The 25137-nt window shown below is 41.3% G+C and overlaps 1 protein-coding gene across 1 annotated transcript in view; it reads left to right on the top strand.

Annotated features, from left to right (window-relative positions):
* The first annotated feature begins 8710 nt into the window (after positions 1-8710).
* Positions 8711-25137, top strand: part of FGF2 (fibroblast growth factor 2) — a 57615-nt gene continuing 41188 nt past the window's right edge. The window contains exon 1 of the mRNA XM_020913919.2: positions 8711-9279. Within this exon, the coding sequence (XP_020769578.2) occupies positions 9102-9279 (178 nt within the window). The 5' untranslated portion in view covers positions 8711-9101. The remainder of the gene's footprint in view (positions 9280-25137) is intronic.

The raw sequence follows: 25137 nt of genomic DNA, 5'->3' as shown, positions 1-25137 counted from the left end.
TGAGAGAACATTTGAAAACTTTAAGTCTAGTCAATTCTGGTTCCAGCTCTTTTTTTTAAAATCACGACTCCTTCTTTTTGTATTACTTTTGTGAGATGACTTTAACCTTTAGAACACTAATTTGAGATGAAATTTTGTATTCTCCTAATGACTAGGAGGTGAAGTGTCTAAATGACCTTTTTTATCTCCAGGGAGATGACTGCTGTAGGTCAGGCTTGAGGTCATTGACTAAAGAATTACAGAGAAAGTCATAGTTTTGGCAGATACAGATAAAACTACCACAGATAAAGCTGATGCTTCTGTGATGAAAGAGAAAAATATATACTCCTCTCCTCTGAACATAAATAAACGTTGGCTCTAATCAGCCAGTTTTGGTGGTTTGGAGTTTAAAATATTTCTAAATTTGGTACACATTACCATATGTGGTCAGGTTAAAGTTATTGATGTCTGGGAACATTTCTGGGAAAACAAATATTTCCAAAAAAAGATAAATAATCTTAGAACTGTAGAAATGGAAGAACTCTATGGTGGTCTACTTGGTATCTAGAAAGGCTAACAAAGAGTCCATAATATGCAGAAACTCCCTCCGGAAAATTGAAGTAAGATTGTTTTTGCAACTTCTTGCTGTAATGCACTTTTATTCAGCCTTTGCATAAAAGAAACTGATGAAAAGTAGGAATTTGTATGATTACCGCAATACATGATTATGGTAATCAATGTTGCCCTGTCCTGAAAACTGTCTTGTCAATGTCTCCTTAAGATATTAGTATATCACATATGTGATGTGATGTGATAATTTCAGAGAAATTATACCCTTTTATCATCTGCTCACTAAATATCTATTAATGAAGCCCAGTTATGGTAACTTTTGGGGGCAATTATTTACCTATTGGTTTCTACTAATCATGTGATCTTTTATTTTTCTCTTTTCAGTATACCAACAAAACTGATCTCCTTTATTTTCAGATCATGGATAATCAGAGGAATAGATTTACATGAGGATTGTAGGCCTGGGATTAGGCGATTGAATTTTTAACTTTCACGTCATCTTTTTTAATTGACTTTTCTCTAACCAGATTCTGCCACACTATACTTGCTCAATTTATTCTTTTTTAAACTTAGAAGTAGAATTTTACTCTATCTGCTAATTTTATCTTAACACTTCTAACTTGTAAATTTTTATTTAAATTTTATTTATTTAAATTTTAATTTCATCATCTGTACTACTAATTAGCACTCCCAGCTTTATGATGCTAAAATTTTAACAAGATGGCACCTCTATAAAGGCATGAGCACTGTTCATTGGTAAGAATATAACATAGTACCATCACTTTGGAGGTGTTGGCAGTGTCTTTTAAAATTAAAATTGAAAATGCAGGAACCCAATAAATCCATCACTAGATAACAGCTCTGGAGAAAAAGTTGAATATATGTGCATGGAGACAAGTACAAAGAAGGATCACAGCATTGTTTGTAATGGCCAAGACTGTGGACAGCTTAAATATACATCTATCAGGGAATGGTTAAGTACTATGGATATATTCCTTGGGAATACCCTGTAACCATTAAAATGAGCAAAGCAGACTCATGTTTAGTTATGACATAAAGAATTCTAAGACATACATTGAGCAAAAACACAAGTTACTGAAAGTTAAGGAAACATGATAGCATTTAAGTAAAGATACATATACTCATTGGGCTTCCCAGGTGGCGCATTGGTAAAGAATCTGCCTGTCAATGCAGAAGACATGGGTTCGATCCCTGGGTGGGGAAGATCCCCTGGGGGAGGAAATGGCAACTCACTCCAGTGTTCTTGCCTGGAAGATCCCATGGACAGCAGGCCACAGTCCATGGGGTCGCAAAAGAGTCAGACACAACTGAGCACACACACATACACTCATACTAAATAATACTGTGTGTTTTCTATGGTATATATACATATGTAAATGCACAAAGGAAAATTTGAAATGATATATACCACACAGAAAAATGGTTTGATCTGGGGAGAAGTGGGAAGCCTGGGATTGGGAGTTGAGTCCAAGGGATACTCTCACCATTATCTGTAATGCTTTCATTTTCTCCAGAGATATTATATAACTTAGTATTATTGTACAAAGTTAATCTTTAACTAATTAAAACCCAACAACAAAAAAGAAACCTAATTCAAGTTATCAATAAAAATGTTTAAGAGTAAAACATCTTAAACTCATATTAAAAACATACTTCTTCATTTTATAGAAATGACAAATTAAGAAATGGGAAACCAATTGTAAGATATTGGCTGCCTAAAAAGTCCAGGAACATCTTCTGACTAGAGGAATCGCAATGTGCCCTTGTAGAATTTTGGGGTGGGTGGTGATGGGTTAGTTACTAAGTCATGTCCAACTCTTTGTGACCCCATGAACTGTAGCCCACCAGGCTCCTATGTCCATGGGATTCTCCAGGCCAGAATACTGAGTGGGTAGCTGTTCTCTTCCCAACCCAGGGATCAAACCCAGGTCTCCTGCATTGCAGGCAGATTCTTTACCATCTGAACTATCTGGGAACCCCAAGAATACTGGAGTGGATAGCCTGCCCCTTCTCTAGGGGATCTTCCCAACCTAGGAATCGAACCAGGGTCTCCTGCACTGCAGGCGTGTTCTTTACCAGCTGAGCTACCAGGGACGCCCCTATTTTATTGTTTATTTCCAGTCTGTTGCAGCCACAAGAAAAGCTGAAGTGTGTATATTGACTAAAAAGTTCATTCCTGTTTTTCCATGAGATTTACATATATGTATGTCTCTGTGCCCATCTGAGAACTAGAACACTGTATCTGATTCTAGGTTTAATTTGCATTTCTTTCACTCCCATGTTTTATATTTTATTTGTATTTCTTTTTCTATGAACTTGTTTATGGTTCTTTGCCTGTGTTTTCTCACTAACACTTAAGGTCTCTTTGTTTTTTAGATTAATTTTGATTCACAGATAATGTGAATTTCCTAGCTTGTCATTTGTGTTTTGACTTGGTTTAGGGTGGGGAGGCGTGGCACTGTAGGGGATACTTGTGTTAAATTTATGTAATTGAAGGGTTCGTTCATACAGCTTTCCAAAAATTAAGGAGCAGTCTATCCCAAAGGTAAATTCAGGTTCCCACTTCTTGCACTGTTGCTGTAAGATGACAGGGGTTTTTTCCTCCTACATTTTGCCCATTAAAAAAAAACAAAAAAACAAAAACTGCCTTGTATTGACAGTCAGTATGCCCCCCTTTAATGTCAAATAAAGAATAGATGGACAAGGTGATTGGAATCTCTCCAATCTGAGCAGACCACACAGAAGATAAAGCATAACATAAAGAAAGGGCCTTTCTGTAAGGGGCATCTTTGAAATGTATTCATTATTCACAACAATTTATTTGAATGAAATTAATATAAGGAAGGCTGAGCTCCTCTGATTTAATAGCTTTATCCATCCAACTCTTACTATAGTATAGAGCTAATTAAAAAACATAGAACATATTGCTTCTAGCATCCCTCTCTTTAATAGGTAAAAGAACAAGGCATTGTAGTTGTCCAGTGGTCCTCAGGGAAGCCCAAGATAATTTAAGGGTAAAAGACATCGTGAAATTTTTATTTTTCTGATTTTAGGAGTTGATTCTGGGAAGGCAAAGTCATAGAGCTTATGAGAGGAGACTGATCACTTGATTAATACAGTCAGATGCCTGAAAGCAGCACTTCATTGTAGCTTGACTGTCTGTTTAGAGTGACAGTACAATATTTAAAAATAAAAGGCCCTGTGGTGGCATAATTAAGCTTCTTGGTTATTTCAGGAACTTCAGTATGTTTGCTGTTACTTACCTGTTTTAAGAAATCAAGGACACAAAATCAATATAAAGCACAAATCATTATTCTGAGACCAGAACCTGCCACGTAGGAGGGAAGGTTAACAATAACCTTTTCCTACCTCTCATGGAGGCGGAATAGAGGCGCTCACTCTGCTGATGGTCATCTGGTGACTCGAGAACTGGTTAGATGATTTCTGATATACTAGGCTTTGGAAACCAGTAATTTATGTATTTTAGTAAACTTTCATAAGGAAATGGGCTTAGTGTGATTTCTTTCAAAAACGGTTAACATTTAGAGTTCCACAGTCATTGATCACACCCATGCATAATGTAGATAAGAAGTTTGGTTTTCCAAAACAGCTTTCTAAAATGAAACTAGTGCATGTATTCATTTAATATATATATTAGTTCAGACTTTGCTTATTGCCACTAGGTCCAAGAATACAGCAATGTTTAGGGCAAAAAGTGCTTCCTTTAAAGCACTTTATATTCTACTGAAGTGAGGTGACTGATAACATATAAGGAAATGAATAAATAAGATACAATTTTAGATAATAAGCTTTATGTAGCAGTGAGTAGCCCGAGGTTATTTTTATAAAATAAAAATAATTTGACTATCCAAAGTAATCAGTGCTAACATTTTAATATATCTCATTCTAATATGGGCTTTAACAAATTTAACAAATGGAATATTATTCTATAGTTTTGCAAACTACTTTCAATTCACAATATATTACAAGCATTTGCATTCTCTTATAAAATTGTCTGTGTGGCTTCATGGAACACATTGGTTTCTATGACTATAGCATGATTTATTAAAATTAATTTGTTCATCTTTAATTATTTAGATTATCCTTCATTTTTTTCCTCATTTTGATCAATGTTGTACTGAACACCAGGGTTGTTAAATATATATGTATGTGATTTTTTTCTTGAGAGTAAATTTCTTACACTAAAACTATTGGCCCAAATTATATTTACATAATTTCAAAAATTTAATAATGTGATGCACACATTGCCTTTTCAAAATGCTACAATAATTTATCCTCCAATCTGGCAGTTCTTGAAGCTTTCCATTCATTCTGTCCTTGGTAACCTGTGGTAATATTATTTCTTTTTTTCTTTCAATTTCATAGGAGAAAATTTCCATTTTTATTTGAAGATGCATTTCTTTATTTTTTCTAAGATATAATTCATATACCATAAAATTGAATATACACTTAGTATATTCACAAAGTTGTGCAACCATCACCACTACGACTCCAGAGCTTTTCCATCACTCCCACTAGTGGTCACTCCTCAGCTGCCTCGTCTCCCAGCCCTTGGCAGCCACTCATCTGCTTTATATTTCTGTGGAGTTTTGTCTATTCTTGACATTTTGTATACATGAAGCAAAAGTTGCTCAGTTGTGTTCAACTCTTTCCGACCCCATGGACTGTAGTCCGCCAGGCTCCTCTCTGTCCATGGGGGTTCTCCAGGCAAGAATACTGGAGTGGGTTGCCATTCCCTCCTCCAGGGGATCTTCCCAACCCAGGAATCGAACCCAGGTCTCCCACATAGCAGGTGGATTATTTACTTTTTTGTGTCTGTGTGTGTACATGGAGTCGTGTTTTTCTATCTGGCTTTTCTGCCTTCACTGTTACAAGGTTCATCTATGTTTTACCATGTATCGGTACTTTATTTCTTTTTATCTGCCTGCGAGTTTGATCCCTGGGTTGGGAAGTTCCTCTGGTGAAGGGAATGGCAATACACTCCAGTATTCTTGCCTGGAGAATCCCATGGACAGAGAAGCCTGGAGGGCCACAGTCCATAGGGTTGCAAAGAGTCAGACAAGACTGAGTGGCTAACACACACACAATATTCTGTTTTATGGATATACCACATTTTGTTTATCCATTCATCAGTTGATAGACATTTGAGTAGTTTCCATTTTTTGACTATGATGAATAATGATGCTATGAACATTCATTGATGAGTTTGTTTTTGTGTGAACATAGTTTCACTTCTCATGTGTGTGTGTAGAATTAATGAATGGAATTGATAGGCCATATCGTGAAACTTTGTAAGTTTTTGAGGAGATGCCAGACTGTTCTATTGGCTATACCATTTTATGTTCCCCCCAGCAATGTATTGAGGTTCCAATTATTCCACACCCTTGACAGCCCTTGTTATCTTTTTTTTTTTTTATTCTAGCTATCATGTTGGGTGTGAAGTGATGTCTCCTTGTGATTTTGATTCACATTTTACTAATGACTAATTATATTGAACATCTTTTCATGTACTTACTGGTTATTTTTATAGGTTCTTTGGAGGAATGTCTATTCAAATACTTTGCCCACTTTTAAATTAGACTGTCTTAAATGTTGAGCTGTAACAATTCTTTACATATTTTGGAGACTAGACTCTCATCATATATATGATTAGCAAAATTTTCTCCCATTCTCTGGATACCTTTCATTTTCTCAGTAGTGTGACTTGGTGCACAGAAGTTTTTGATTTGGATGAAGTACAATCTATCTGTTTCCTCTTGTTGCTGTCTCTCTGGTGCCATATCTAAGAAACTATTGCCTAATCCGAGGTCACGAAGATTTATACCGATGTTTTTATCTAAGAGGGTTCATAGTTTTAACTTTTACATTTAAGTCTATGATCTATGTTAATTTTTTAATAGTGTGCTGTTCTTATACATTTATTTGTCCAAATGAATTTTACAATATTGTTATTTAGTTTTTAAATGGTGCCAAATTTTTAAACTAATACTGTTTAATTTGACGTTGTTATTTTACTGTATGTTTCCATCCAGGAACACTTAAGTTTTTTTTATGTTTTCATTGTCTTTATACTTTTCATCATTTAGATTTTGAACAATTCTTATTAATTCCAAATTAATTTACCTTGGTGTTGAGAGGGAAATTCTGGGATTTTTTTTTTTTTTAATATTGGGTTTTCTATCCATCATCTTATAGAATTCTATTGGTTCTAGTTTTTTTTTTTTCCTTCAAAATTACTTTTATATTCATCCTTAGGGTTGGGTAAATTGAGAATGTAAGTAAATTGACTGCTCATGGTTCAACTGAGAGCAAATTGATTGCATCTAAGGATATTGTGTCTGTCTTTGTGTATCTACAAGTGAGTGTTGAGAAGAGTCTGAGTAGGAACATGAGACAACTTTCTTAAGGATGTTTTCTTGGAATTAATGCTATTTGCCTTAGAGACCTAGATTCCCAGAGCTGGCTTATCCATTTCCAGTGGTATCTCCTCACCTGGTTTTGCAAGGAACTAGGAAACAACAGGTTATTGTACATGGGATGCAGTTCCACGGGACCTATGGTCCATTAGCATACACATTACTTAACTGTTTGTAGCTGTTCCCCAAATTTTTGGATACTACTGTGAAAAAAAAAAATAGTTTGACTTAGCTTTTATCCCGTTATTCTTGGAATACTCAGGTTTCTGTGCACAGATTTCAAAGCTTGTTCAAGTCTAACTTGATATCAAAGTAAGTGGCAACTCAATTTATGCTGCAGTAATTTTAAGCATTCCTGAGGATTGCCACAGAGATATCTGCAAGGGGGCTGTCTGTCTAAACAGATTTTCAACGCAGCTAAAACCTGTCCATTTTGGAGAGAGATGTCTGAGAACATCCATCAGTCCAGAGAAGAGTATTCCGTGGTTCTTAAAGCTCCAAACAATCGTACTCCTATTTAACATCCTAGAAATGTGTCTAGAGTTAAACCCATCTTGGAGCCTTATGAACAAATGCACCCATGGATAATCTTTTGAAAGCAAACAAGTTATTAAATTGAGGAACTTCTGTATTCTCACTTTTTCCAAGAAGCTTTCCCTTACCCCTGCCTATCCTCAAGCTGAATTACTCCTTGTCTGATACCTCTTGAAACTTCATTTCACTCTTCTATGGCCTTGACATTTTCTACTGTTAATAGTATTTGTGTTATTCTTGGTCCCCTTGTATGGCCTTCACTGTGCCAGAAGATCCCATTTGATCGGGCATCTCCCACTGCACTTACTGAATGCTTTGCACACAGCAGATGCTCAGTATGTGAAGTTCTAAAGAAGAGTATTTTGCTAACCTGTAGTACCTGTAATGCTCTGCTGAAAAATAAAGTGTAATTAACCTCAATTTTGTAGTTTGGGATTTTCAATACACTACCCTCCCTCCAAGAAGTGCCTGAAGGTTAAGCTAGAACAAGTATTAACATGCTTCAATCGCGATAAGGATTTGAGGGCCATCTTCATCTTTGCACTGACTAACTCAGGTTAGTCAGGGAAAAACCTTTTCCTCTGTGCAACTCAACCCCTTCTCTGGCCTCTCTCTCCCCTCCTGTTAGTAAAATACTTTAGCCTCCGCCTTCCATGTTAACAGATTGTGCCAGTGCGTGCCCGTCGTCTTTGGATGATTAGAGACGTTCAAAACCTATTCTGACACGCAATTCTCCCTGACTTCCACTTCCTCTACTTCTTCGGGGTGGAAATAGTTCCTACGCTTTGAGACGCTGGCAGAGAAAAAGAATGGGGGAGAAAATTGCATTTAAACTTTGAAAAGTTGAGTCACGGCTGGTTGCTCAGCGAAAGCTCCGCAAAGTGGAGAAAGTCGAAACATGGTTTGGGTTGCGCGGAGCTGGGCTGGGGCGACTTCTGGGGAACCGGCGGGGCTGAGCCCCTGGAGCGGCGGAGGCCTGGGCCAGGGCCTCCCGCCGCGTCCCCGCACCTCCCCCGGCCCTGGCTCTCCCCCTCGGGCTCCCGGGGCACGGATGTCGCGCGCTTGCGTCCTGCGGCCCGACCCAGACACCCGCCCCAGAAAACCCGGAGCGAGTAGGGGGCGGTGCGCCGGAAGGGAGGCGGGCGGGGGGCGTGGGGGGTCGTGGGCGTCGGCGGGTGGAGACGTATTAGATGTGACGCCGCGGCCCGGCGGGTAGCAGACCGGCGGCCGCGGTGTCCGCGGTGGCTAGCGGTTCCCGGGTGCTGCGGCTTAGGGAGGCGGCCCTCCCGAGAGCGGCGGCCGCAGAGGCATCCAGCCCTCACCCCCCGATCCCGGACCGCCGGGCTCCCCGCGCTCTAGGGCAGGCGGAGAGGGAGGCGGCCGAACAGCTCGAGGCTGGGGGCTCGCGGGCGCGGCCGCGTGCCGCGGGGAGGGAGGCTGGGGGGCCGGGGCCGGGGCCGCGCCCGCGCCCCGGAGCGCGTCGGAGGCCGGGGCCGGGGCTCGGCGGCTCCCCGCGCGGCTCCAGGGGCTCGGGGACCCCGCCAGGGCCTTGGTGGGGCCATGGCCGCCGGGAGCATCACCACGCTGCCCGCCCTGCCGGAGGACGGCGGCAGCGGCGCTTTCCCGCCGGGCCACTTCAAGGACCCCAAGCGGCTCTACTGCAAGAACGGGGGCTTCTTCCTGCGCATCCACCCCGATGGCCGAGTGGACGGGGTCCGCGAGAAGAGTGACCCTCACAGTGAGTGCTCCCCAGGTCTTCCTCCCGGGTGCCGTCTTCATCCCCTGCGGTTCTCTCCCCCGCCCCTGCCTCCCAGCCTCCGCGCTCCTTCTTCCTCTTCACTGTGACCCCAGTGGGACTTGCGGTTTCTCTCCGCTCGGCCCTCGGCGGTTTCGGGCTCACCACTCGCCCCCCTCCTGCCCCGAGCTGCGGTGGCGGTAGACGCTCCTCCAGCCTTTGGCGTGTGCCGGCTGCTCAGCTAACCCAGTCCCCTGGGCCCCGGGCGCCCGGGCTTTGCCGGCGGCTCCCTGGGCGCAGACAACCTGTCGTGTCGGGGGTGCCGGGCGGCTGAGCAGAGGCGAGCGGCTCAGCGAGGTGCCGCCCGCGCCCCCAGCCTGAAGTTGCGACCCCTTCTACGGGATGCCTGTAGTCTCCGGGGCAAAGCCAGGAGGGACCGCAGACCAATTAACAGATCCTTGTTGGAAAGATTCCTTGCATCAGGTTTGAGGATCAAATGAGTTGGAAGTAAGCAGGGGACTCAATTTACTAGTCTACAGTGCATTTTCTGTAAAAATAATAATAATGTATCTGTGGTAATAGAAATAAAATTGGTCTGAGTCGTTAGTTGTCAAACTGGGAGCGCATAAGAATCACCTGGAAGGTGTGTTTGATGTGTGATTCATGGCTGAACCATCTCCCCGAGTTTCAGGTCTGGAGTGGGGCCTCATTTGCATTTCTAACTAGTTCCCGGTGATGCTGACCTGGGAGCACAGTTTGAGAACCCGCTGGTCTAGAGAAAGAGGAAGGAAAGATATAAAATAGGCTGATAAAAATAGATGAGTTTGAAGTGAGAGAAAGAGATCAGATATTTTAAAACTCATCCTGTAAGTGTAGGTAAAACTTGTTTTGAAAGCTGTTTGTTCTGCCATTCCTTCCTTAATCGATTTCAGGTGGAAAACTTGATTCTCTTGGTTTTTTTTTTTTTTTTTTGCCTGAGAAAAGAACCGCAGGAGGCCTTCTTTACATTGTGATGCTAATAGTGTGTCCTTTGGGGCTCTCCAGGTGATGCCGGTGGTAAAGAACCCACCTGCCAGTGCGGGTGATGTAAGAGGTGCGGGTTGGATCCCTGGGTTGGAAAGATCCCCTGGAGAAGGAAATGGCAACCCACTCCAGTACTCTTGCCTGGAGACTCCCCATGGACAGAGGAGCCTAGTGGGCTGTCGTCCCTAGGGTCACAAAGAGTCGGACACTGAAGGGACTTAGCAAGCTCTCCCTCTGGGATGAGAGTTAGGAAGAGGAGAAAACTCTGGCAGCCAAACCTAGCTGACAAATTCAGGAATGGGAAATGTCCCTTCACAGGAATTGGTCTTTATTGATTTCAAAATAGCAACAAGCAAAGGAGTCAGGTCTGTAACATTTTTCAGGCCTGCTGTAATTAAACAATTTTCTCAACCACTTACATTATCCAGTAAAACCGAGAAAATGCTTGTAGCCCAATATATCGGTTAGTGCTCTCTATTTCAGTGACTATTTAGGTTTCACAAAATTATCTTTCTGTGTGGGGTTTATTCTGTGCTTTTCTGCCAAGGTAGCCCAGCTGAACAGGGCAAGGTGCACATATGTCCCAATTCGTTTTGCTCTTTTCTAGTAGCACAAAAAGGATTATGTTCTTTGATGAGAAGACACAAGAACTCATCCCCCGAATTAGGTTCTTATTGGGGCTTCCTCTAGTACATTTTCCCCCAGACATTTTATGAGTTGCAGGTATTTTCTTTGGAGCTCTATTTCCTTTAAAACAAAACTGTTAGGGGCTGGGCTTTCCAGGTGGTGCAGTGGTAAGGAATCTGCCTGCCAATACAGGAGATGCAGGAGACGCTGGTTCGATCCCTGGATTGGGTAGATCCCCTGGAGCAGGGAATGGCAACCAACTCCAGTATTCTTGCCTGGGAAATCCCATGAGTGGAGGAGCCTGGCAGGCACAGACCAAGGGGTCGCAAAATATCAGACATGACGGAGTGACTGAGCACGCACGCATGTATGGGAGTTAGTAAGGATAATTCTGCATTGCATATTACTTTACCACCCTTTTAAAAACAACTGTTAACTTTTTATCCCCAGTTTTGGGCTGGGCCATCATTACTGTGTTCTTATTTTAGCTCAATGGTCTGAAATGGGATTGATCCTCTCCAGGGGACATTTGGCAGTGCCTGGAGCTGTTTCCACTCGTCTGGGCTGGAAGAGTGATACTATCATTTGCTAAGTAGAGGCCAGGGATGTTACGGTGCACAGGATACCTCCCAAATTCCTCAGCAAAAGACTGTAAATGTTAATAGTGCTAAGGCTCAGAAACCCTGCCAACCTGATGACTAGCTAAAGACCTTTAAAGTTTAAAGGTAAAGAGTAGAGTACTCATCCAGACTTGTGGAGAGCACTGAGTTTTAAAAATCACCTTGTACCAGGTGATAGACTGACAAGAATATAAACCTGAAAATGATAAATTTAAATGACTTTTGTATAGGCCAACCTGGACATATGTTTAATTAAGGACAGTGGGTTTTTTTTTTTTTCCCCCTGACGTATCAAAGGTGACAAAACCAGGAGGAGACTGGTGGGAAATATATAGGAAAAAGAATGCCATACCAGTAGCCTCTTAACCATATCCCCTCCATTCCCCTAAAGGAGCAAAACTGATCAGCAAACGTGGAGAAATAAAAGCTGTTAATGCTTTCTGCAGCTTCCCACTGAATTAAGGTTCAGATATCTAGATGTATTTGAAACATTGGGAAACCCAAGGCCCCCTCCCTCAAACTGTTTTGTCCATACACCCAAAAATCTATCATTGGAGATTTATTCCTTTGGCATTAACTCTCTATCCAGATGTTTCTAAAATGCAAATGCAGTCTGCTCTCCGAATCCACAGTCTCCGTATGTGGTGATGACGGCCCTACACCGATTTCCACGAGGGAGTCGCGCCTCGGCGGTGCTGGGTGCCTGCGGGAAACCCTGGGCCCGGGTCCTCGTGATACAGGGGAGGAGGCCTCTGGAAGGACGAGTGCAGCAGTTACCGGGTTTTAACCTTCCGTGTGAACTAAACTGTGCGCAATTTCTTCCCCAAAAGCTGACCAGAAGGACTGGAGTTGAGGGGGGCGGCTGTGAAGTCGGTGGCATGAATGTGGGGCGCTGGCCAGGGGCGGGGGACGTGGTTAGGTTCTGAAGGGACACAGGGCAGGGTGGTGTCGGGCCAGGCGGCAGCTGCAGGAAGGGCGGGCCGGTGACGCCGCCAGCGTTTCCAGCGTCCCAGTTTTGCTGGAGATCACCTGTGTTCCTTCCCAGGTTCTCTCTTGAATTGTTTCTACATGAAAAGGCCCACTTTCCTGCACTTTTCTCACAATCCTGAAATAACCTGTGTTTGACACGAGTGTGTTGGTAAAAGCAAGATAAAGACAGGGCCAGCCTGGGTGCTGCGCACCCACCTTCCCTTCGGTGTCCTGGATGTTCTGCCAGGCCCCTTCCACTTGCCCACGGGGACGTGGAACAGAAGTATATGCTCGGAAGTACTGAACCATGTGAAAACAGAAGACAGCACAGTTTATCCCAGGCGGCACATATGACATGTGCTGGAGCATAGTAGGGGCAAAGTATGCTGCTTGTGTACATTTTAGCATTAAATTTATTCCAGATGCTTTTATTTTGGAAAAAATGAAGGTAGTTAGAAGTGCTGGATCGACCTTTGGGTCTTCTCCCAGGAGGTGACCGCCTGCTTGCCACCCTGCTCCGGCTTCGGGCCTCCAGAGGACACCCGAGCCTTGAAGAGGCTGAGGGACCAGCCCACCCCCAAGTGGAGCCGGGTTGGGGTCCCGTCTGACTCCCTCTGTGCCACGTATTCCATGCAGCCCCGTCATAAAAAGGAACTGTTCACCAGCCTCATTTTGTAGAGGAGGAGGTTGAGTCCAAGGCAGAACTGATTGCCTGAGTTTACCTGCCGATTCTTGCCCACCTGCCCCCTTGCGGACTGTCTTGGCCGTTCTGGCTTTTTAGGCTTCCTCCACTTCAAAATATTGACATAGTCAGTCGCTCTGGGGAGTTCTTACGAGTTCATGGGTTGTCTCTGGTTGTACCCGTGGAGTAATGAAGAAAGCCACCTTTTCTTCTCTTCCTTTATGTCAATGGGACTTTTGATTGATGACACCAGATTCTCCCCCCTCCACACACACACACCTTTTTTGGGTAATATCTGGCAAGTGGATCCCACCAATTTACTTTAATAAGCATACTGTTTATTCTAATGCCATTTGTGTGCAGTAAACAAATGAAGTAAGAACCCAATAGCTCATTTGATTGTGGAAATCGTGCAATTGGCTCAGCAATGAAAGGACAATTCATGAGTCATGGATATTACCACACCTTAGGAGCCTTTTAAAATGAGTTTGGTGCCAAATGACTTCAGCCCAGAACTGGCAACCTCCTCTTGTGACATGCCCTGAGGGCTCTCTCTGTGCTTATAAAGTGGCCGTCCCATAATTAGATTTTGACAGAGGTATGAAAAGTGGATTCTGAGTATTATGTTCAGATTTACGATGTTTTAAATGGATAGCTGAGATTTTTAGGTGTAATTAAAAAACATTATAGGCGAAACAAGAACCATCCTCAATACATTATAAAATTGACTGTTCGTCTACACAGTGATTCTCAGAAGTTACGATCAGCGATATTGAAAAAAGGCAGTGTAAGGTCTCGCATTATTAGAACTGTTATTTTCTGGCCAAAAGATGCCTGTGGAACAGGGAGGTAACTACTCACATGCCATTGCCTTTACTTGTTTTTCCAAACCCGCTGCTTGGGCCCCTTTGTCCTGTAACAAACATCTGTAAGAGACTGGCCTGGGGTAACCACTCTATTACTGGGAATTGGAACGAGACAAGTCAGCACATTTGGACTTGAACCTTAACCTCATTACCATATCCTCTTCAAACAAGTATTCTTGGTTCTATTTTGTTTTTGAGCTTGTCATTTTCTGCACTCTGAAATCAGGGATCTGGTCTTATGCTTAACTTGTATGTTGTCAAGTGTTTGGCTGTTGACAAAATAATTCAAGTCACGATTATCTTTGGGGAATTTTCATTGTGTCCCTGGTAAAGAATCTGCCTGCAATGCAAGAGACCTGGGTTTGATCCCTAGATCGGGAAGATCCCCTGGAGAAGGAGTGACTACCCACTGCAGTATTCTTGCCTGGAGAACCCCATGGACAGAGGAGCCTGGTGGGCTACAGTGCATGGAGTCGCAAGAGTTGGACATGACTTAGCGACTAAACTGCCACCACCACATCAATGGGAAATGCAGTTGTGGCAACATGATTTTCAGTGTTTCCTTACTGCGCCCATTGTTGGGGGTAGCTATTGCTTTCTCTCTCTAAGCTAGGTTATTTATGGCCATAGGAATTTAGGCAGGGAATAAAGGAAAAATGGCAACTCCTAGGAACTTCACCCATTGAGCCACAGACCATAGTTCTTAGAAACCAGATTAGTCCCATTCTAAATTCCTGTGGGATCGTTTTAGTTTGAAGAAATTTGGAGGGCCTAGAGGCAACAGATAGCCGATATTCAGTTTTTAATTTATGTCTCATCCCAGTTGGTCCCTGTCACTCTTCCTGCCTAGGGTGACTTTTGAGTTGACTGGTATATCCTTAATACTTATTCATTTACAGTAGTCAGTAATGTGTGTGTGTGTTTGCATTTGGATTTTCTTTTATTACATTATTTGGTTGCTCTGGATCTTAGTTGCTGCATGTGAACTCTTAGTTGCCACAGGTGGGGTCTAGTTCCCTGACCAGGATCGAACCCAGGCCCCTCCGTTGGGAGTGCAGAGGCTTAGTCACTGGAATACCAGAGAAGTCGCCTGCATTTGTATTTTCAAAGGGCTACTTACCCTCAAATTAAGTTACCCTCTAAATTAAATTATCCCATAGAATTCTCAAGTGTAAAGTTCACAGGTTTTTTTAGGATATTGCAGAGGGTGGGGGGGGGGTTGTTTTTTGTTTTTGTTTTTTCTGTTTGTTTTGTTTTGCTTTTTAAAGGAAATTTGTGTAGTGTAGTAATGATCTGGCTAGATTCTGTGAGTGGGTTCTTTTCTCTGTTCATGATTTATGCACTTTGAAAAAATTTGGCATCTTAGGGTAGGAACCATGACTTCTCCATATAAACAAACATCATAAAAAGACTTGTACCTTCTGCTCTGGGAATTCTCACTAAAAGTGGGCTGCTGATGAAAACATTCTATGTGGATAACTACTCATGGGCCACATGCTGTACAAAGCCTGGTCGAGGTTTACAGTTCTCTTGGTATAGTAACATATACAATTAGGCACTTAGTCAGCGTTTTAATGAAGATAATTATATGTAACAAAATTATATTGGGAAAAATGTAATTATATTTGAAATATTAAGAAGCTGGCTATTAGCGTTTTTGTTGTAGTCTATAAAAAGATGATTCATTGCTCAGGATAATTAGTTTAAAGCTCTCATTATGAATTGTTTTCTTTAAAAAGCATCTAAGATATTTACCAGGTACTGTGTGATGTAAAATTCCTCAGGTATGCTGTGCATGGTTCGTTCATTCTTTTGTGACCAGTATCCTAGAATCCTGTACTCTTTTCTGCTTCGTCTCCTTTTCTCTTTCTAACTCTGGATTTTGCTTCTGGTATTCTACTTAAATCATTCTGGGCCCCGGCAGTCTTCCAGTTCAATCACATGGACTTACCCAGTTCGTCACCCTACTTCTGACACCTGACACCATTGTCTGCCTCTGTCTTCACGAGAACTCCTTGGCATATTAACCTGGTTTCCTCTCACCCTTCCAACTGTCTTCTCCTCTGGCCCTCCGACCTTGGGTCTTTTGCTGTTGTATCCCCCACGGCTGTTTTTACCTCTCTCCCCATCCTTCCGAGTGCTTGTGATCCTTCAGCACAGATCATTTCGGATCTCTCTGATTCTCTGTCTCTGTGTTAGCATCGTGTTCCTGCTGCCCAAAGTTCAGATGTATTGCTGCAGCCTCAGTTCATCCTGCAGAAAACAGAATGCAGCATCATTTTCTCCAGCTGGCACCCTTCCTACTGAATTTCTGCCTGAAATGAAATTCTTCTTCTAGTCTCCTAAACTGGACACCTGGGACTCATCCCTGCCTCGGAGACTTTTCTTTGCCCTGTCGCTTGGTTTCCTCTGTCCTTTTTTTACCTGTGAACAGCCCCGCCCGACTTTCCCTCTGACATATGACCTACCTGCTCGATGTTATTTCGGCTCTTTACACTCCCCTGATGCTGCCTGCACTCCGTGCCTTTATGACTGTCTCTGACCTGGTAGAACCATCACGATTACAGTTGGCTTTTCCACTTATGATCCTTGTTTTTGGAAAATCCTTCTTTATCATACCAGTTCTTCTCTCATACTCTCCCACTCTCCCTTTTCCCTGAAAAGATCTTTTACGAGCCAGCTCAGTGGTCTTTTCCTTTGTGAAACTTTCCCCTACCTTCCCAGGGAGACTTAATTGTTTCTGTCTGTGCTTTTTTCCCCAGAGTAGTTGGGATGTGTTGTAGACTTAACAGTTTTCCTTGTAATTAACTGTTTACATGTCTGTCTCCTGCACTGGGACTGTTAGCTCTGTCTACTCAAAGAATTTGTGTTAAGTTCATTGTGTACCCAGCAGATGAGCCAAGTCTTCTGACTTCCTTTTTGACGGCATTCTGACTTCCTTCTTCTCCTCTTAGCCTTTGATCAGGCCATTTCCCTGAGCTGAAGTGCACTTAGTCCTCTTTCCTGAGCCCAGTCCTCGGCTTTGCGTCAGACCCTGTGGTGTTCACATCGCCCTGTTTGGCCCTGTTACTCTCCTGTCCGCTCCTGCATGCTATCTAAAAATTCTCCCTAATAGCTCGATGTGTTTTAACCTCCTGTCCCTCAGTTTTACTGGAAATTTCTAGGTGGCAAGGATTTAAAAAAATTTAAACATTACCCAGTAGTACTTTACTCTCTCTTCTACTTTGAGGACTGACACTGACTTTAGGCACTACAGAATTCCCTTGACGCAAATGAATGACCATGCTGAGGCCCATGAAGAGGTTCGATGTGTATTGTTGAATGAGCTAGAACTTTAAATAAATAAGCATATACACTTCAGCATGAAGTATGCAAAGCAGATAAGCTGAATGTAGCATCACTGTGGTTCCTTCTGTGGACAGCTTTCACATTATTCAAAGGAAGCAATAAAGGTAAAACAATCATTTTGTTAGGATTAATTTTTATTGTGGAAGTTTTTCTTTTCAGCTATTGAATAACATGTCAACATTTCTAGCCAATTTCAGAATTAGCTATGATCTTCTAATTAAAAACCATAGATCTGAAAGTTCATACTTGAGTCAGATATTTAATCCTTAAATCCCTTTCTTTTCCTCTGTCTCCTCCTCTCTTTCTAAAAGCTGTGAATCATTTTATAAATTAGGATTAAGAACTGTCTGGTAACATTATTAATATTCCTTTTGGCTGTGAGGAAATGGCACAAATAATTTCATCCTAATATTCATTCAGATTTATGAGCCAGTGTTCATCACAACAATCTTAAAACTCTTGAAAGGATAGAAACTGTATGACAAAGTGAGTCATAGTCTTTGTGATGTGATGTCTGCAAGGGTGGGTGGGAGAGACTGCTGAATGACCAGCCTCATTCTGCTTTCTGAGCTGAATCATTTTGCAAATAGAAAACAATTCATAGATTTATAGATGGTCATAACATAAATAGGAAATGGACGAGAGTAACAGAGTCAAATAATACCTCTATTTAAAAAATTCCTTTTTGAAATATAACACATGATGAACAGTCTTTATTTTGAATTAGAAATGAAATTACTGCCTAATAATACATATATTTTGATACCTGCTGTATGTCTTTATATATTTTCATTTTTTCCTATTGGTTATGTTTCTTTTAAAAAATTCTCTCATGTAATTTGACCTTTATCTTCATAGCTATTTGTAGCTTTGACTTATTTGATAATTGCGTGTGTGTTTGTGTACGGAGAAGGAGGTGACTACTTGTATGGGAACTTGAGAGAAGAAGGTCCCTTTCCTCTTGAAAATTCTGATTCTGGGATAGTATAATCCTGCATTTTGCATGGTTGGTTTCCTTTTGTTACTTTTCATCTTATTAGAATTAGAAAGATGGAGAGTCTTTCTCTGAGTCAGATTTAACCTTTAATCTTTAAATGTAAGATTGATTTACCTTATTTCCTTGTTTGAGGCAAAGTATTTGTCAAAACAATTATATGAAAAGTAAACTATTCTAGTTTGAGTGTGTTTCTTGAGTTTTAGAACTTTAGAACTCTTCTTACATTCTTATATTTATCCATTAAACTCAACAATTTAGTAATGGGGATATAATACAAATAAAATTGGGAAGCTAATTTTTCTAACTGGTTTAGTAGAGGACAGTAGTATATCAAGAAGAAACATATTTCATTTAATACAATGTGTTGGATTAAAAAATAATTACAGCAATACCTTCAGTTGTTACAGGGTGGGAAAAGTAAGGCACAGATTACTTTGCATGGAAGGTATTAAAACCATGACGTGTTGATGGGATCTGTCCAGCCTGAGCCAGACACCGAAGCAGGTTCCATGGCAACTCGGCCATGTCCCTGCACCTTTATAGAGGAAGGGCCCTTGTTTGGCCTTCACCAAACAACTTCACCTTGGACCTTGTTATTTACTGAGTGTTTTTTGAATGGATGGATGAAATTCCTGAGAACATGTTCTGTGCCAGCTTTATGAACAGTATGTTTAATCTTGTTACAGTCTTATGAAACAAGTGTTATTTTCATTTTACAGATAGGGATAGAGTTTTTGCTATTGGCTTTTCAAATCATCTCTTTGTGACTGTAAGTAATTAACCGTGTCTTCCAGATTTGTTAGTGCTTAGAATACAGTTCATGGCCAGAATTTCGGATGGGCGGTGTAGCATAAATTTGAACAGAAATAGTGATTTTTAAAAATAGTTTAAACTCTTCCCAGAGCCTTTACTATTCTCAGCAAAGTTAGTCTCTGTCATGTTTTCTGCCACCCCTTTATTGCATCCTTTTTTGTTTAGAAAATATTTGTCATGAATTAATGTGAAACAATTCTTTAATATTTTATGGATTGCTTTCTGAAGAACTCAAAGATTTTTAAATGGCATATTTAAGAATTAAAATAGAGTAGGACATAATTAAGGGTAAATACTATATAAGAATGGGATAAACCTCAAAGATAGTCTGTAAAGATGCAAAATAAGCTAAGGCATGCAGAAAATACAAAGAGGATGATTAAATGGATGTTTAAAAAGTTAGTTAGGCCCTTTCAAGGAAATTTGAAGTAGGCTTACTATTTAAGGACATAGTGTAAGATGAAAAAAAAATAAAAGAAAAAGCAGATGGACCTGGGCCTATTTTATGTTAATGTTAATCTTCTTCCCCAAGTAAGACTGTCAATCAATAATGGTTTGAATGTCTCATTGAGAAAATAAAGACCAGGGTAGATGAAGAGATACAAAGAAAGCACTTAGCCAGACACATCTAGAAATGTGTTTATAATGAAACTCCTCTTTCCTTGAAATCACTTGTCCCCCTCTTTTGACCCCCTGTGTTTTAAAATATAAAATATATTTAACTTTGTGAATTTCTTGCCAACCAGCCCATCTCTCGGGGTACACGTCTACTCTTCCTTGCCCTCAGTCCTCGCATCCCTGCCTCAGGCTCTGTGCGCTTCAGCTTGCCGTGTCCTTCACATGCACGGCGTCTCTGCATTGTTGCCACAGGTGCGCTCCCTGGGTCCCGGGCTGTTTCAGCTGCCTTCTGCCTGATCCCATCTGTATCAGTTTGCTGGGGCTGCAATAACTAGAGTGCCATGGACTGAGTGGCTCAAACAACGGAAATTGATTTTCTCATAGTTCTGTAGACTAGAAGTCCGAGATACAGCTGTCTGCACGGCTGGTCTTTCTGAGGCCTCTTCTGGGCTGGTCACCGCTCTGCACGCATACTGATCTCTTCTTCTTGTAAGGACACCCTTCAGGTTTGGTTAGGGCCCACTTTATAACAGCCCCGTTTTAACTTAATCCTTCTTTAGAGACCCCTTCTCCAAATAGTCATTCTCTGAGGTACTGGGGCTTCGGGCTTCAACGTATGCATTTGGGGTGGGGGTACAGTTCAGCCCACAACACCAGTGAGTCAACTGGATATTGTTCTTTGGCAGAGTATCTTTCCAGAGAGCAGCACCTTGTTATCCCTCTCTTTAGAAAAACTTTATGGACTCAGAACAGTCTAGTCCCCTGGTTCACACATTGCTTACAGATGTGGGCACTGTGGAAAGTCTATGAGAATTACAGAGAATAGGAAGTTACCAGCAGATGAGTGATTGTCTTATATATCAGAAAGTGGGATAGAGGTATTTTCTGGAAACTCTAGATAGCTAGTAAGCTTGATGTAGGTCCTTGAAAAAAAAATTCCAAGAGACTTGAGAATACTGAGAAAAGAAGATAACATAGAAAATAGTAAATAGGGTCATATATAGTGGAAGAGTAGCAATATACATAGGCCTCACATGTTATTTTGGTGGAATATCTGACCAAATTTCTTATCACAACTTTCTGCAAAAGAAGTACATTTTCTTTGGGAGAGTAGAGTTTTTTCATATTTGGGCTTCTAAGGCCAGGACTCAAGGACTGTATCACCTTTAATGAATTGGAAGTATGCTCTCCCTCCAAAAGGTAAGGAATTAAAGATAAATAAAATTGGTGATATGGATTTACTATCATGATCTGAAAGTATTCTTAATAGACAGCTGACTCTGTTTTCTAATTACCACCCTGAAGTGAAGCTTCAGATTCTCATTTTAATTCAAAACTGTTTGCTAGACCCTCCACCCAGCTGTTAGTGGCAGTATCACTCACATCCTCATACAGCAGGAGAATTTTTAGTGATTTACATGTATGTTTTGCAGCTCAACAAATTTTTCTTGGAAGGTATTACAGGAAGTTACATTACTCAAGAAGTAGATAGTCTTCAAGTGTTTTAATGAGATTAGGAAAAAAAACACCAGTTGAGATACGTGTTTGGTTACACCTCTGTTGAATATTTTCCAGACTTAAGTTATTTTTGGCTACACTTAATGATGTTGAACTGTAGAGCTTTTGTGCTATAGGATTCTGCAGACTCTTGGCCTTGCCCATGCCCTCACCTCCAGCAGTGAGAGGGTGTTCCTACTATCCTACTAGGTGCCTCTGTTTTCTGGAAGAAGCCTACTGCTCACCATGGCTGACAGTTAATGTATGTGGTTCTTTATAATTCAGCCTGATTCAAAGAGATACAGTACATCTTCTATCCAGGTTGGGTATTTTAACCTGGACAGTTCATGAACTAGCTCCAGGTTTCCATAATCCCTTGAAAATATATATAAAATATTATATCAAGGTATTGTTTCTGAGGGGAGAATACACAGCATTTTATCAGATTCTTAAAAAGTTGTCTGTGGCCCAAAATATGTCAAGGACACTGCTGCTGATAACTAAGGTGTATCTTCTAACTAACCCAGCTGTCAGGAAGAGCTGATTGGAATGTGTTGATTTGAGTCTGTAGTTTATGGTGAACGATTCTTGGGAATAACATCTCTGTGAAACTGGTGTCTGTGTTAATTCTAAGAAATATTTCAAGCTGCTGTTGATCTCATTACATAGTGTCCACTCTGAGGTCTCCTGAGGGAAATTTCTTTGTGGTAACTGTCCGGACTAGTTCATGCTTCTTCTTGGCGGCCAGTTTATTTTAACCTTATGGACTCTGGGAAACTTGTTACTGCTACTGGCTTCTAGAAAGCCAAATATGTGGTCCACTTCTAGGAAGTAGGATAATCTCAATCCTGGCTTCACAAATTTTTAACCCTTATTTCCTATTTGCCTTATTTAAGAACCATTTTTAAAGTTTTTTTTTTTGGTCTTGGTATATTGTCGGCGGTATCTTTGTAACTCATTTTAAATATTATTTGGGGCCAGATAAGTTACATATCACAATAAAAAATTTTATTGATTTGTTACTTTAGCTACAAAATGTCTGCTATATAGTCCTGTATAGCGTTGGCTGCTGGAGATTAAAAGTCAAATAAGATAGGCACCTAACACTTGAAACTAACACAATATTGTACATCAGTTATACTTTGATTAAAAAAAAAAAGGTAGGCTTCTGCCCCTTAAGCTGTGTATTGTCTGACGGGATGAGAAAGATGTAAGTCAGCATTGACACTGGAATGTTATGGCTGCTTTGCTTGTAGTGTGTCCTGGGGGACGGGTGAGATCATGTCAAGGAGGACAGTGCTTCTCACAGCAAAGTCAGAAAAAGGCTTCAGACAGGAGTGACTGCTCCACTGGGTGTTGGGAGGCAAGTAGATGTCTGCCAGGCAGCTGACTCTCTGATTACCACCAGAGAATGATGCTTTAGGTTCATACTCTAAACAAAGTTGGAAACTTTATTCTAACTTATTCTAAACAAAGTTTTGCTAGATCTGCCATACCACTTTTAACAGTGTGTGGCTAATATCCCCATGCAGCAGGAGAATTCATTTGGTTATTACATATATGTTTTGCAACTCAACTAATTTTTCTTAGAAAGCAAAGAAGAGCATGAAGGACAAGAAGCACCACCGGCTTTGGTATGCTTTGGGGACTGCAGGCATGTTGCCATGGCTGGGGTGTAGGGTTAGGGTAAGAGGTAAGGCCAGCCGCATAGGAAAGGGCCCAGATTCTTTCTTTTTTTTTTTTTTTGATTGAAGTATAGTTGATTTACAGTGTTGTGTTAGTTTCTGGTGTACAGCAAAGTGATTCAGTTTTACATTCATATATCTATTCTTTTTCAGATTCTTTTCCCTGATAAGTTATTACAGAATATTGTGGAGAGGTCCCTGTGCTATACAGTAGTGCCTTATTATTTACCCATCTACATATAATAGTTTGCATCTGCTAGTCTCAGACTCCCAATCCAACCTTCCCCTGAATGCCCTTCCTCTTGGCAACCACATGTCTGTCCTCTGTGTCTGTGAGTCTGTTTCATTGGTAAATTCACTTCTGTCTTATTTTAGATTCCTCATATAAGAGATGTCATATGGTATTTGTCTTTTTCTGACTTCACTTAGTCTGATGATATCTAGATCCATCCATGTAGCTGCAAAGGGCATTATTTCATTTTTTATGGCTGAATAATAATCCATTTTATGTATATGTGTGTGTATATATATGTATCTGTATAAATAGATTATATCTTCTTATTCATTCATCTGACAGTGTGCATTTATGTTGCTTCTATCTCTTGGCTATTGTAAATAGTGCTGCTATGAACATAGCATGAATCTTTTTGAATTACAGTTTTGTCCTGATACATGGAAGAGCCTGGATTCTGATGGGCTTTGTAAGCTGTACTAACAGTTTGGTCTTGATCCTCAAGGCAGTGGGAAGTCAGTGAAAGATTTTAATCAGGAGAGTAAGAGTATCAGATCTGGGCTTTTGTAAAATCACTCAGGCAGGCATGTGGGATAGACTGAAGGGTATAAAGCTGGGAGCAGGGAGGAGCCTTAGGGAATTATTGCGGTAGTCCAGTTGAGAAATGTAATTCTCTTACACCATTGCCTGGCATATCATAAGTGATATAAATGCACTAGGATGGAAGGGTCTCCATTTTGTCAACAGAAAAAAGGAAATTATTGAAATAACACTAAAAATATTACCCCAAGTATAAAAATATAAAAAAGTACTATATACTTAAAGAGTAAATATGTAGGCTAAGATCTGAAAAGGAGATATACCAAACTGCTGTGTAGTGCTTATAACTTCAGAAAGGGAGCTAGGATTGCGAGAAAAGTAATGAAGGGGAATCTTAACTTCTTTATCTGTGTATTTGGAAAATGTTAACAATTACATATCCATATTTATATAAAAATTTCTAAGAAGGATGAGTGGGGGTGAGGGAGAAGAGGCAAATGTTGGGGTCCATGAACATGAAGGGATGGAGAGAGATGAGATAGAAACCAGTAGGTTCCTGTTTTGGGAGGGGGGAGCTGTGTGTGGAGGTGGTTTTTGGCCATTGGTCACATGGATGGACACGGCACACCAACTGACTGACTCTTGGAGATCAGTGCTCAGGCCTGTTCCTGCTCATTAGAAGGAACTTCTTACTCCTTCATCTAAGGCTTATTTTCATCCAATTCTTGGCTTATTTTCTCTTAAGTCCCACTCAGATGCATGGCCTTGGTCCTTATCAGTATAAACGCTTTGCTTTGGGAATGCTCTGTTTGAAAGTAGAACATTATTTCTAATTCATTATAATTTCTAAGTAGCATTCACCACAATTCTGCATAGTATATTTTACTCTTCTAAAGTGAATCATAACCATGTTCTTTGGAAAGGCCCTGGGAAAGACGTGAAGGGACTGGATCAGATCACAGAGGGGTGGAGTAAGTTTAATGGAAGCAGGGAGACTCTGGGAAGGGAGGAGATGGGCACAGTTGGAGTCTGGACTGACCCTGTGCGTGGGGTTTGATATATGAGCAGCGTCGCTCACCAAAGGTCAGTCTGACTTTGGAGTCTCATCACTGAGGCCAGCCCTGCTAGTGAAGATGCTGCGGAGGGCAGCAGCTAAACAGATGCTTGTCTCCTGATGACCTGGCAGCTCAGTTTGTAGGGAGACTATGCAATATTAGTCAGGGTTCTCCAGAGAAACTGAACCATTAGGAGATATCTGTGGGAGAGGGAAGGAGAGATTTAAGAAACTGATTCATGTGATTATGGAAGCTGGCAACCCGTCAGGCTGGAGACCCAGAGAAGAGG

Source organism: Odocoileus virginianus, chromosome 12, assembly GCF_023699985.2.
Source record: "Odocoileus virginianus isolate 20LAN1187 ecotype Illinois chromosome 12, Ovbor_1.2, whole genome shotgun sequence".
In the NCBI taxonomy this organism is placed as follows: domain Eukaryota; kingdom Metazoa; phylum Chordata; class Mammalia; order Artiodactyla; family Cervidae; genus Odocoileus; species Odocoileus virginianus.
The sequence above is the reverse complement of the archived record's forward strand: the minus strand, read 5'-3'. Positions and strand labels throughout refer to the sequence as shown.